The sequence below is a fragment of the Crocodylus porosus genome, unplaced genomic scaffold (assembly GCF_001723895.1).
Source record: "Crocodylus porosus isolate Cpor-Errol unplaced genomic scaffold, CroPor_comp1, whole genome shotgun sequence".
Lineage (NCBI taxonomy): Eukaryota > Metazoa > Chordata > Crocodylia > Crocodylidae > Crocodylus > Crocodylus porosus.
This window is the reverse complement of record NW_017728906.1, coordinates 197,556,952-197,570,217: the sequence shown is the minus strand read 5'-3', so window position 1 is coordinate 197,570,217 and position 13,266 is coordinate 197,556,952. Positions and strand designations below refer to the sequence as shown.

Sequence of the window (13,266 nt, the reverse complement as noted above, 5' to 3'; positions counted from 1 at the left end):
TAGATCATGTGCTGGGACAGTCCCTTGAAGTGAAATAGCTGGACCAAAGCTTGTCTTGCTCCCCAGCTAGGAGAGTAGCTCGTTAGATGCTGGAGCAGAGGCTTAACCCTGGGTGGACTATGCTGAGCAGAATGACGGGGCAACAAGCCCTCCGGTCCAAATGAGCTTTTCTTTCTCACTGAGGTGTGTAACACTGGCAGCCAGATGGGTCCTTCATGTCTCTGCAGTGTGTCCCTCAGTTTGGTCTGCACTTCTCTGAGTGACTGTCAAGGTTTTCTAAAGTGATTTTGGGTGTCCAGCTGGAGTCAAGTTATAGTTGACCTAACTATCAGAATGTGCAGAGAATTTGCTCACTGGGAATCAGGGATCTGTGAAGTATTTCAGGTTGGATCATCCAAAATCTCTAATTCTACTGGGACACCTTGGCCTAAGTGTTGCAGTGATGTCATTTCGCTGCTTGGGAAGGTTTGCCAAGGAGTTGCTCAGCCACTGGCTCCTACACAAAGCTGGCAGCACACGTCAGAGGAATGAGTTTGAGCACTGTACATCTGTAGATGTTAAAGAGCATTGCCAAGGTGATCATGCCTCACTGGCCCGCTTGATCAGGGCTGGTTGCCTGCCTTCATTTGTGGGTTGTAGGGCATAACCGCTGCACAAAGGACCCCAGGACCATAAGAGAACGTTAGTTTCTGCCAGACATTAATTCTCTCCCTTTTGCCAGCCGCTGACCCCTACGTGATCATTAAGTGCGAAGGTGAAAAAGTTCGATCTCCAGTGAACAAAAACACCCTCTCTCCAGAGTTTGATGTTAAAGGGCTCTTCTATCGGAAGAAACCAGGACAGCCCGTCATTGTTCAGGTAATCGGTCGACAGTCTGCTCAGGTCCCTTCCGACCCTAGAAACTATGAAACTATGACAGTCTCTGGGCCATGAGTAGTCACAACTATTTCTGATTCTTCTGCTAGCCTGCTGAACAACTTAGGCCAGTTCCTTAAATCCTTCTGTGCCTCAGTTCCTTTATCTGAGCAGTAGGTACATTGACCTCACCAGGGTCTTGCGAGGTTTGGTTATTTAACAGTTGAGAGCCACAGAAGTTGCCTACAAAGTGTTATTTTGCCAGGCTCCCACCTGAAAGCTGGGCTTAAGGACATGCCGTGCATCACGGAGGTCTTCCTGGCCACATTCTCAAACCTTTTCTCAGACAGATCAGCTTTCCCTTTTAAGACACATGCTCTGATTTTGAACGGCTGAGTCTGAGAAGAAAGGTATATGTGGTGTGCACGTAAGTATGGTACTTACGGGGCAATGTTACTGGCTTTGTCCTGGTCCCCTATCTGTAAAGTGAAAACGACGGGACTTTCTTCCTCCCGCCTGTATTGTTTGGTGTATTTTGATTGTGAGCTCTTACAAGCAAGGTCCACCTCGTGCCACATGCATGTACAGCTCCACGGAGCCCCAGACGTATTTGGGGGCCCTGGTGCTGCTGTAATGGAGATAGTAGAATAGAGCTGGAAAGACAACCCTATGTGTCCTAGCTTCATGTTCACGGACCAACTTGGAAAGACCTTGTGTGGCCCACAAGTCACACCCCCCATTTGTGTTTTGCTTCCCTAGATCTGGAACCACAACCTCCTGAGCGACGAGTTCCTGGGTCAGGTGGCTCTAACAGCTGATCCCAGTGATGTCCAGTCCATACACACCTTACATCTCCAAGACAAGGGCAACAAGCAGTCCAACGACCTCCCAGGAACCATCGCCGTGAAGCTTGTCAGCAGTAGCATCCTCACCAATGTCTAACTAATCACAGACTCTTCTTCTAGGGCCATATATGTGTATACATTATATACAGCATATATACTGTCTGCAAGTTGTATGAACTATGCATGCATCCCAGTTAAAAGGGCCAGTCTTGTGTTTTCAATGTTTAAAAAAAAAAGAAAAGGTGCCTTTTTGGGGAACCAAAACCATTTTTTTCTTCAGATGAGGCATCCTTTGCGGCCCGTACTAAAGAAGTGTGTGCTGGTATGCCAGGGCTGAGCGTGTAGTACATTCTGTGACAGCCAGAGCGAGATGCCACAATGCTGTTTGTTTACATGGGGGTGTCCCACACACGCACACGCAGGCGGACCTCATGGTCCTCCCAAGCACTATGCATCTTAAATCAACCTGCTTGGGTTTTAGACAACCATATAGACAGTCATTTCCACCAGAGTCTCATTTGCATCCTGTATCTGTAGAAACACATTCAAGAAGCAGATAACAAAGTAGTTAGGTTGACCTGGAAGTTTGTATGTGTTCTTAGCATGGGTTTGTATGTCGGCCGTAAGGCGACTAGATGAAGAAAGTATCAGGGTATTTCCACAGTCTTTCTCAAACCCAGCCAAACTGGTACCGCTTGACAAGACAAAGATCATGGATGGTCCATCTAGGATCTGCTGTCTCCACATGATCTGCCTTGCCAGGTGTCAGGCCGAGTCTTTCACTGCTAACTGTGAGATATGGAAAAAGCTAACATCCATAGCGGTTTGGACCACACACAGCAGAGAGCAGGTAGCCAACAGTGGCATACCAAGGTCCAGCAAGAGACTCCATGTTCAGACGAAGAGGGGATACCGAGGCATCGGTCATGAAAGCCTGAAGCTAGCAGATCCAGTGTTTGGAGAGCGTTGCTCAGTAGGGGCCATCTCAACCACCTGGTACAGGTTTTCAGTGTATAATTTGAATACCCAGCACCTCTATCCTTCATAATTTTTTACAAACTAGACCTATTTCTTCTCTTATGTGTTTTTATACTGGCATTGTAGCTTCTATCTTGCCGTGAAGGAAGGAAGAGGAAAACTGGTCCTAGCACACCTTGAAAAGACAGGTACATAATTCATTGTAGAGGCTGGTTATCACTTTTAATGACCAGTACACTGATTACTTATTTGAGAGACCCCTCCTTATTGGAGCTGGCTCACCTTGAAGTATTTCACAGATACTGACAATTCTGCTGTCTCTGGGCCTTGATCTGCCATCTAGTTTACCATACAAACTATACTAAAGTTGTCTCATTTGTTCCCATTGGTAGCAGAACTGGGCTCTTTTTAGGGGATCATTTTTGGAAAGCAAAGCAGTGGATCCTAGTCTCTTCCTTGAGTGTCTGGCAAAGGCAGGTTTCAATGCATTACACTTTTCTCAATGTGCCTTTAATAATTTTAAGATGGAAGAATTTTCCTTTTAAACCCTAAGTGGTTAACGAGAACCAAGCCTTTTGCTGTTGGCCACAGGCAACATATGGAGATGAGTCTTGTACTGCTTCATGGACAGACATTGATAACTTTTTTTTATAAATTGGTTTACGACACCTTTAGAAATGTTTTTGCACCCCCCGGACCAACCTGAGTCAAATTTCAGTGGGCAAGTAAAGTGGAATGAGCCCTTTCATCAGAGCAGGCGATTTTGTGCCTGAAGCACTACTTTTCTGTGTTGATTTGGCAAGACTGTTTTTCAAGACGCACAAAGTCCTGCTAAACGGGTGGTTTTCCTACCACGTGAAGTATGTTTCCTTCATTCTCAGTTCAACTACTTGTGCTTCAAGAAGCAGCCAGAGTAGCTCAGCAGAGGTCTTTATTCGTGGGGTGCCAGTTAAAGGAGCCCTCTGTACAGCTTTCCAGAGCAATGGCATTAATCTGCTGTGGGTATTGCTGGCACACTGGCCTGTTTGCTGATTTGCTTGGGCCTTACTTGTGGTTCTGCAGGACTTGGAGGCAGGTTCTGGCCCCCAGCGTCCCCCCGCCATGTGCTAACCATTCCCGCACGGTGTTGAGCTTCCTCAACTCCCATCGACACCACTGGGAACTGTAGGCGTTCAGTACTTTTGGCAGCGGGGCTTTACTTCCCAGATCTGAAGTCCTCCAGTCAGTGAAGACGTTGAGATTTGCGTGCTGCTTGACTGCAGCAAAACGTTGGGTCCAGCTGACCCCGACATTCAGAGGCGTTCAGATCCGGGTCCACGTTTCATGCTCAGGGCTTGTGTCTAGAGATCACTTTGGCAATAGCAGTCCAGTTCCTCTCCAGGCCACACCTACAGCTGTCTACGATCAGGGGAATGGAGAGGACGTTAAAACAGCTCGGCTTGTGTAGCCTACAGACGTGCAGGCGAGAGGGGACACAATGGCTCTCCACAAATACATCGGGGAGGTAAACCCCAGGGATGGAGCACAGCTGTTCAAGCTGTAGGCTAGTGTTGGCACGAGAACAAGTGGGTGCAAACTGGTCATGAACGGGCAGTTCAGGATGGACATTAGGAGGTTTCTAAGCCTCGGTCTGAGCTTCTGCAACAGCCTTCCACAAAGAGGAGCGGGGATGAAAAATACCCATATGAGTAGGAGCTGGTCACCTACAAGTCAAGGCCTGGACTTGATAGAGGTGCCTTCCAGGCTGAGATTACTATACACTGAATAGAAAGTGATACTGGCCTTGTTGCTAGGGCAGCTTTGGCCAGGAAATGTGCAGCCTCTGGGCCAGATTGCACATCCTTTACTCTTGCTGAATAGCCCGTCAATCCAGAGCAGTCCCATTGAAGCTGCTTTGAGAGGGTTGCTCTGCACCTAAGGATATCAGGACCTGGCCCCTTTAGCCAGGGAAAGTCACAGAGCGCACAAACTATTTTGCCTATCCCTTACAGAGAAACAAGCCATAGCGACAGGAGAGATGGTTGTTTACAGCTTTCTCCATCATATATGTATGATATATATATTATATCAGGACCAAAATGTCTTAATATTTGTAATCCTTTTTGCCTTTCTGTTCAGTTTTTCTTTTCTTATTTTTAAAGCCTCCTAAATTCTGGACGAAAATGTTTTTTCCCTTTCAAGGAGATAACAGAACACCCTTTATGACATGATTTCTTAGGCTACCGTCTTTTCTCTTTAAAAATGATTTGGGAGAGGAGTTACTGAAATGCCATTGTTAACTTTGCTAACTTTCTACTTCTGTAAAACTAAGTTAGCTCTTGCTTTTGAAGATGAGCACTCTAAAGCGATTGCCTAAGAGATACCTTTGATTTGTTGCCTGATTTCTTATGCCAATAATTTCACCGTATATGAAGAATCATGGTGGCAATTGGTTCATCAAGCTTCATGCCATGCGCGTGTCAAAATGGGATGGAGCAGTGTCTTCCTACATGAAAAGCATTGACGTGTCGCATTGTATGAGATCAACAAGCAGTCCAAGCATAACGCCAAACTTGTACAGATGTAAACCTTCTATAAATAAATTGTGTATATTTTCTTTGGACTCCGTCACTTCAAGGTAACGTGGTCTTCCACGAACCCAGGCCTGCCATGTGGGTTGTGTTTTTTTCTCATCTTTCTGCATGTTTTAATACAGTGAGCTCCATTTTGAATTGGTTTCTTTACCAACTTGGATGGGGGGAGATGGTTTCTCAACCAGCTGTAGATTTGTTATTTAATTAACTCGCTTAAAGTTCTTCCTTCAAAGTGGAGAAAATGGAGTCGGGCTGCACCACATCATATTGGCGGGGATTGGGGAAGCTCGCGTCCTGGTGAGATGCATTCTGCAATGTCCAGAACAGTATTGCAAGCAGACATGTAACATCAGACACGTGATTTACCTTGCCCACTTCAAGTACCTATGAAGCCGAGCATTGAAAAGTTCAAGTTCAGGATGGGGAAGTGTTCGAGGATATGGGAGCTCACACAGGGCAAGAGTCATAGCCAATATTTTAAAATCTAAGTTTAGACTGGAGACGGCCTGACATTGCTAGAGTCACTAAGTACGTATGTAGATGGTGTGTGTAAGTGCAGTTCCAGTTCCCCCTGCTTGAGTCCCTAGAAAACAGTTAATGAAAAAATTGGGTGCATCCTTCTTGCTGCTTTTTCTGACTCAGGCTTCAGGGTCAGGTGAGGCTATGCTCCAAAAGCAGATGCAATCTGGATTTTCCAGGACTTGGCCAGGATGGAAGAAATGCTCGTGTCTGACTATCTGGACCCTATCTGGATTGTCTGAACCAAAACACTCAATGTCTGCAGCCTGGCCAGCAACCAAAGAGATTTTGTAAGACTAACTGAAATACTTCATGGTCCCTAATTCGCACTTACACGGACGTTTGGAGAGCTAACGACTCCACACGTCCTATCATGATAGGTGGCAAGACCCAGGAGATGCTTCATCACATGGCTTGTGGGCAGCTTTTATGCTCCTTCATGATGCCAAAGAGAGTAGCCACACACTGGTTTCAACCGTTGAGACCTAAAAGAAGCAGGGCATCCCTCATTCAGGCAATATTTTTAAAACTTTTTTGTTTAACTTTTCTGACCAAATTCACTGTCAAATAGAAGTCCCGACAGGTAATGGTAGGAGCTGTACTTGGCCTTGCTTAAATAAAAATTCATGGATGCACTTCCTATCCAGGATTCAACCCAGTCCTTTTAGATCTCTGCAGCTTACCTACAAAAACATGATATGAGCCAAAAATGTCGCTAGCAAAAGTGAGTTCCCTCTGTAGCCCCCCACTTAAGCAGTCTCTGTTGGAAGCAGGACTGGGAGGTTGAAAATGAGTCTCCATGCATTCAACTTCTTAAGGCATTTGCACATGTGGGGGGTGGGGGATGCTTTAATTAGAGCGGCTCCAAGAGCCGCTAATTGAAACACCCAGAACGTCTCATGTATCAGTGTCCCTGCGCTTCGAAATGGTGGCAGGGGCGCTCTTATCTAAAGTTGTCCAATGAGTTTTAGTTAAAGCACCCCTGCCACCATTGCGAAGTGCGGGGATGCTGATACACAAGACGCAGAGGCTGGCAGGAGCATGGTAATTACCACGATTAATCAATGAATTGAGTCTGCTCCCATGTGCTGTAATTGCAGCATATCAGAGAAGCCTCCTGGCTCATGTACAGGCACCTGAGGCCCGGCAATGAAGTTTTAAAGCAGGGGAGATACCGACCACTTTACACAGGGAATTGATGCATAAGCAAATGCCACGAAACATGTTTGTGTGTTCCTTGCAAACAAGAACAATGGACAACTGAAATGTGCCAAGTACTGTTGCTTCGAACGCCAGAAATATTGATGACAGTTGAATTCCCAGAAACTGGAAAAGGATCTAACCTTGTGAAATAAGAACGATGCATTCCAGTTCTCTGATCCACTGAAAGAGCCCAAATGGGAGGATACAGCAGGCTAAATCCATCAGAGCGCTGCGTTCCTGCCAAACCTCATGCTGATTTCCATAAGATCTGTTCTCACAACACTGGAAAAATAAATGACACTGTTCTGAAGAGCGGATCAAGGCAACAAATAAACTATAGAGAACATAAGGTTCAGGAGCCCAGCCAAGAGGATGTCTGGGGCGTGACAGAGTAATTTCAAGGTACGAAAGAGAGAGCTGTGTGGTCTCCTACTTTGAATTATGCTGCAGAACATCCTCCTACACTGCAGAAGACAAGAGAAAGAAATAGTCAGATGGGCCATTTACACTGAGAAGAGAAGCAATGACTTGCAAGTGCCACTGCAAGACAATTCTTTATAAAAATAGGATCATAGGGAAGGAAGGCTGGAAGGGGCCTTACAAGGTCATCTACTCCAGTCTCCTGTTCAAGGCAGGATCATCCCTGAATAAGCCATCTCAGCCAGGTGTTTGTCCAACCTGCTCCTGAAAACTTCCAAGGATGGAGAGTTGAGTTGCTCTAGGTCAGTGGTCTCCGAAGTGGGGTCCGCGCACCCCAGGGGTGCGCAAGACGATCCATTGGGGTGCGGGAAGAAAATACTAGAACTTCTATTTATATAAATATACATATATTGGGGGTGCGTGCTCAAAAATCTTTTACTGATAGGGGTGTGTGAATATAAATATACATATATTGGGGGTGCTTGCTCAAAAATCTTTTACTGATAGGGGTGTGTGAATATAAATATACATATATTGGGGGTGGGTGCTCAAAAATTTTTTACTGATGGGGTGTGTGAATATAAATATACATATATTGGGGGGGCGTGCTCAAAAATTTTTTACTGGTAGGGGTGCGCGATCAAAAAAGTTTGGAGACCACTGCTCTAGGTAACCATTTCCAATGCTTCACCACTGTCGTAGTCAGAAAGTTCCTCCTAACCTCTATCCTAAACTTCCACTGCTGCATCTTGAGTTCACTGCTCCCAGCCTTGTCCTCTATGGCCATAGAGAAGAGCTCATCTCCATGCTCTCTGTAATTGCCCTTCATGTATCTGGAGACTATTATCCAGTCCCCTCTCACTTTGTCTTCTCTTCTCCAAACTAAATGACCCTAGTTCTTTTAGTGTTTCCTCTTAAGTTTTGCTGCCCAGGCTCCTACTCGCACTACACTGGACTCTTTCCAAACTGTTCACAACCTTCTTGATGCGTGGGGCCCCAAACCGGGCACAGTGCTCCAGGTGAGGCCTCACCGGTGCTGATTAAGATGGAAGAATCACTCCCATTGATTTGCAAGTGACCCTCCTGCTAGACTTAGAGCAGCAGCTAGCAGTGGCAACTGGAAACAAACCCTATTGTGGTAGGTCTGGGCTGGCAAAGGGAGCAAGAGATCCTTTCCCAAAGAGCTGCCATTGGAGGAAATATGCAATAATAATAATGTTGTGTGTGTGTGCGCGCGTGCACAGTGTGGGCAGGGCATCAGAACGGCAAAGGGACTTGCCCAAGGTCACATTGCTGGTCAGTGGCAGAGCTAGGACTGCACCCTGACTCTTCAGTCACAGGTTAACATCTATCCACCAGGCCAGGGTTCAACTACATATGGCCTACAGGGCAGATTGGGCCCATGGAGCCTTTGATCTACCGCATGGGTCTAGCTTCGGTGGCATGCACTGGCAGGGGCTATCCCTGTGCCTTGCTGCAGTTGGCTGCATGGGACTCTGGCAGAGGGGGAGCTCTAGCTGCAATTAAGCAGCATGGCCTCTGGTGAAGGGGAGCATTTGCTAGCTGAGCAGAGGCAGGGAGAGGCGGCTGTAGCAGTTAGGTCCCCATGCCTGCCCACTTCCCACCTGCGCTGGGTCGTTCCCGTCCTGCTGCTGGAATAAGCTGCCAACCCCTGTGCTAGACCATGAAGTGGCAAGAAGTCTTCTTCTGTTGCATGATTGTTTCGTAACATGTAATACATGCAGACTCCATGGGATGTCTGCGTTTCATTCGATAGTCTGTGCTTCAGTAGATGAACATGGGTAGGGGTTTAGGCGAAATAAAAGGATGGTGTAATAAAAGTTTTCATCTTTGAACCAAGTACAATCAGCTTTGCTGATGATTTTGTCACACGGACAACTGAGTCCCCTATGACTCTGAGGTCCCTTTCTGCTTCTGTGCTGCTGAGAGGGTCACTTGCCAGCCAGTCGGTGTGCTGGATATTTTTGCACCCTAGGTGCAGCACTCTGCACTTGTCCTTGTGCACAGTATCTTATTGCGTGTTGCCCACTTTTCTAACCTGTCCAGGTCTGCCTGTAATCATTCCCTACCCTTCGGAGTGTGCACTTCACCCCACAATTTAATATCGTCTGCAAACTTGGACAGAGTACACTTCACACCCACATCCAAGTCACTGATGAAGACTTTGAAGAGTACAGGTCCAAGGACCGAACCCTTTGGGACCCCACTACCCACATCCTTCCAGGTCAGTACCGACCCCTCTACTACCATGCTCTGGGTGCAACCCTGTAGCCAATATTTTACCCACCGGATTGTGTGAACATCTATGTCGCAGCCTCTTAATTTATTTATGAGAATGGGAAGAGATACCGTATCGAAGGCCTTGCTAAAGTCCAAGAAAACGACATCCACCCACCTCTGCTCCTGCGTCTAAGCATTTTGTGACCCTGTCATAAAACGAAATCAGCCCGGTCAGCCATGACCTACCTGCTGTGAATCCATGCTGGTTTCCCTGCTGCATTATTTTTCCCTCTGCACTCCCACAAATACGATCCTTTAAAATCTTTTTCAAAGACCTTTCCAAGGATGGAGGTGAGACTGATTGCCCTATAATTACTCGGATCCTCCTTCCTCCCCTTGTTGAAAAGAGGGACCACACTGGCCCTTTTCCAGTCCTCCAGTCCCGAGTGCCACGAGTGCTCAAACAGCTGTGCCCATGGTTCTGCACTTCCCCTTGCCCTGTATCCCACAGGCCTTGTTCGCCTTCAAACTTGCCCCCTCCATCTTCCCCAGCTCACCCCAGCCACTTCTCCATCTCCGTCTCCTCAAGGGAGCAATCCTGGATGCACAAGCAAAGTCCATCCCGTCTCGGAGGAAAGGCAGCAAAAGGCACAGCAGCCCCCTTGGCTCTCCAGGGAACTGGCGGACCTCCTGCGTCTTAAAAGGAAGACCTACAAAGGATGGAGGACTGGAACCGCCACCAAGGAGGAATACTCTGCATTAGTCCAGACCTGCAGAGAGCAAACCAGGAAAGCCAAGGCTGCAACTGAACTCCAGCTAGCTACAAATATCAAGGAAAAAAAAAAGTCCTTTTTTAGATATGTGGGAAGTCGGAGGAAAAGCAAGGGCAACATTGGACCTCTGCTAAACCAGATGGGACAACTGACAACTGATGCCCAAGAAAAAGCGAGCTTGCTAAATGGGTGCTTTGTGTCAGTTTTTCACCAGTCCTATGGGTCAGGGAGGCCCAGGCGAGGGAGATTCCTTGCCCTCCATCGAAGCTGACCTCGTGAAGGACCACCTCAACAGGTCAAGTCGAGGTGACCCTTAAGTCAGCCGGCCCTGACGGGTTACACCCCAGGGTACTCCGGGAGCTAGCGAGCATCATAGCTCAGCCCCTGTCACGGATATTCAAGAGCTCCTGGCACTGTGGTGAAGTGCCCGAAGACTGGAAGAGGACCAATGTGGTGCCGATCTTCAAGAAAGGGAGGAGAGTGGATCCGGCTAACTACAGCGCCATCAGCCTGACCTCTATCCTGGGGAAGGTCTTGGAAAAGATTACCAAAGAGGCCATGCTTAACAGACTAGCTGACAGTAATATCCTGAGGGATAGCCAGCACGGGTTTGTTGCAGGTGGGTCTTGCTTGACCAATCTCATTTCCTTTTACAACCAGGTGACCCATCACCTGGACAAGGGGGAAGAGATTGACATTGTATACCTCAACTTTAAAAAAGCCTTCAATCTGGTATCCCACGATCACCTCTTGGCTAAACTGGCTAACTGCAGTCTCAACCTCACCACGAATCAGCTGGCTGGGCACCGGGCTCCGCAGCAGGACCCAGAGGGTGGTGGTTTACAGAAGTCAATCATCGTGGTGTGCTGTGACTAGTGGGGTCCCTCAGGGCTCTGTCTGAGGGCCCTTACTTTTTAACATCTTCATCGATGATGTAAACCATGGTGTCAGAAGCAGACTGGCCAAGTTTGCCGATCACCAAACTCTGGGGTAAAGCATCCACATCCAAGGACAGGCGGTTGATCCAGGCAGTTCTTGACAGGCTCATGAAATGAGCAGACGAGAACCTGATGGTGTTCAACACCGAAAAATGCAAGGTTCTCCACCTTGGGAGGAAAAACCTGCAGCATCCTTATAGGCTCGGCAGCGCTACGCTGGTTAGCACCACAGATGAAAGGGACTTGGGGGTCACGGTTGACCACAAGATGAACATGAGCCTGCAATGCAATGCTGCGGCTAGTAAAGTGAGCAAAACGCTGGCGTGCATCCATAGATGCTTCTCGAGCAAATCCTGGGACATCATTCTCCCGTTGTACTCAGCCTTGGTGAGGCCGCAGCTGGAGTACTGCGTCCAGTTTCGAGCTCCACAATTCAAAAAGGATGTGGAGAAGCTTGAGAAAGTCCAGAGGAGAGCCACGCGCATGATCAGAGGTCAGGAAGACAGACCTTACGACGACAGGCTGAGAGACACGGGACTCTTTAGCCTGGAAAAGCACAGGCTCAGGGGTGATCTAGTGGCCACCTATAAATTTATCAGGAGTGCTCACCAGGATCTGGGGGAACATCTGTTCACCAGAGTGCCCCAAGGGATGACAGGGTTGAACAGTCACAAACTCCACCGCAACCGATTCAGGCTGGACTTAAGGAAAAACTTCTTCACTGTCCGAGCCGCGAAGGTCTGGAATAGACTGCCGCCGGAGGCGGTTCAAGCACCCACTTTGAACATCTTCAAGACACATTTGGATGCTTAACTTGCTGGGAGCCTATGACCCCAGCTGACTTCCTGCCCTTGGGGCAAGGGGCTCGAGACTGACCCTCCAGGGTCCCTTCCAGCCCAAATGACTATGAAATCTATGAAATCTTCTAACATGCCACCTTTCCAGTCCACCCCAGCCTACTCCTGTTCCCTTCTTGCTCCCTACCCTGATATCACTGACCCCTCACTAGTTTTGGTCTCCTAATCGTGGAGCTCAAGGACTGCCATCTCCTGTAAGGGCACCTTGAGTCACATCCTCCTGAGACCAGTGGGAGGTGATGGCTTTCTTTGCTAAGAGGCACCTTCAGTCCCGTTAATGTAAAGGTGAAAAGGTGTTAGAGACTAACTCTGAGATCAAGCTGTGCCTTTCCCAAGAGCTTACAAGGAGGATCAAAAGTAGATACAGCTCTTTGTCTGCTGCAACCATGGCTGATGTATGAGCCGAGTCACCAAAAAAGCCAGCAGATCACTTTGGACATCGGACCTTTCTACTCAGGTCTCCCTGGTTCTGGTGCTCTTGCCCTCTCGCAGCCAGAGGCTGGCAACACCCCTCATTAAAAACCCCTTCGTGTGCTTGCGGCATTTAATCCTGAGCTCGCGGTGCGACTGTTGTTCAATGCAGCGGCTGAGAAACGACCGCCACCTTTTTCACCGCACATTGCATGAGCAGCGGCTGCTCTGTGTACATGCTGTGTGAGGAAATGCTAGTGCCTTCATCCATCCACCAGGACCCAGGGTTATTCCAGTTGATTGGAAAGCTCCCATCCAAACCGGGGGGGAGAGGCTTGCTTCACAGGCCAATTTAAGATCCGTTTGGTTTCTTGGAAATAATCGGGTAGCTTGTCAAGCCAGAAAAACAAAGCAGGATAAACCATCCTGTCATCAGCAGATGCTTGTTCCCCTCGGCCAAACTGAAGGAGCCTGAGAAAGTTGCTTCCACCGTAGCTCTGTCATCCTTCTGCCGGGCACCAGCACCAGGGCGGGAATCAAATCAGCCCTCAAAAAGCACCTGCTGCAGAGGGGATCCTTGGTCTGCCCTCAGTCCTTGCCATCTCCAGGTGTAATTTTAGTCATGGCTGTGGAGTGTGCTGGGCGCTTGACCA

The 13,266-nt window shown here is 48.0% G+C and overlaps 1 protein-coding gene across 2 annotated transcripts in view; it reads left to right on the top strand.

Annotated features, from left to right (window-relative positions):
- The window catches only part of CAPN5 (calpain 5), a 92,288-nt gene extending 87,008 nt beyond the window's left edge, over window positions 1-5,280 (top strand). For both annotated transcript variants that reach the window (XM_019530450.1, XM_019530451.1), the window contains exons 12-13: window positions 722-858; window positions 1,615-5,280. In XM_019530450.1, coding sequence (XP_019385995.1) covers window positions 722-858; window positions 1,615-1,797 — 320 coding nt within the window. In that variant the 3' untranslated portion in view covers window positions 1,798-5,280. The remainder of the gene's footprint in view (window positions 1-721; window positions 859-1,614) is intronic.
- Window positions 5,281-13,266: the final 7,986 nt, after the last annotated feature.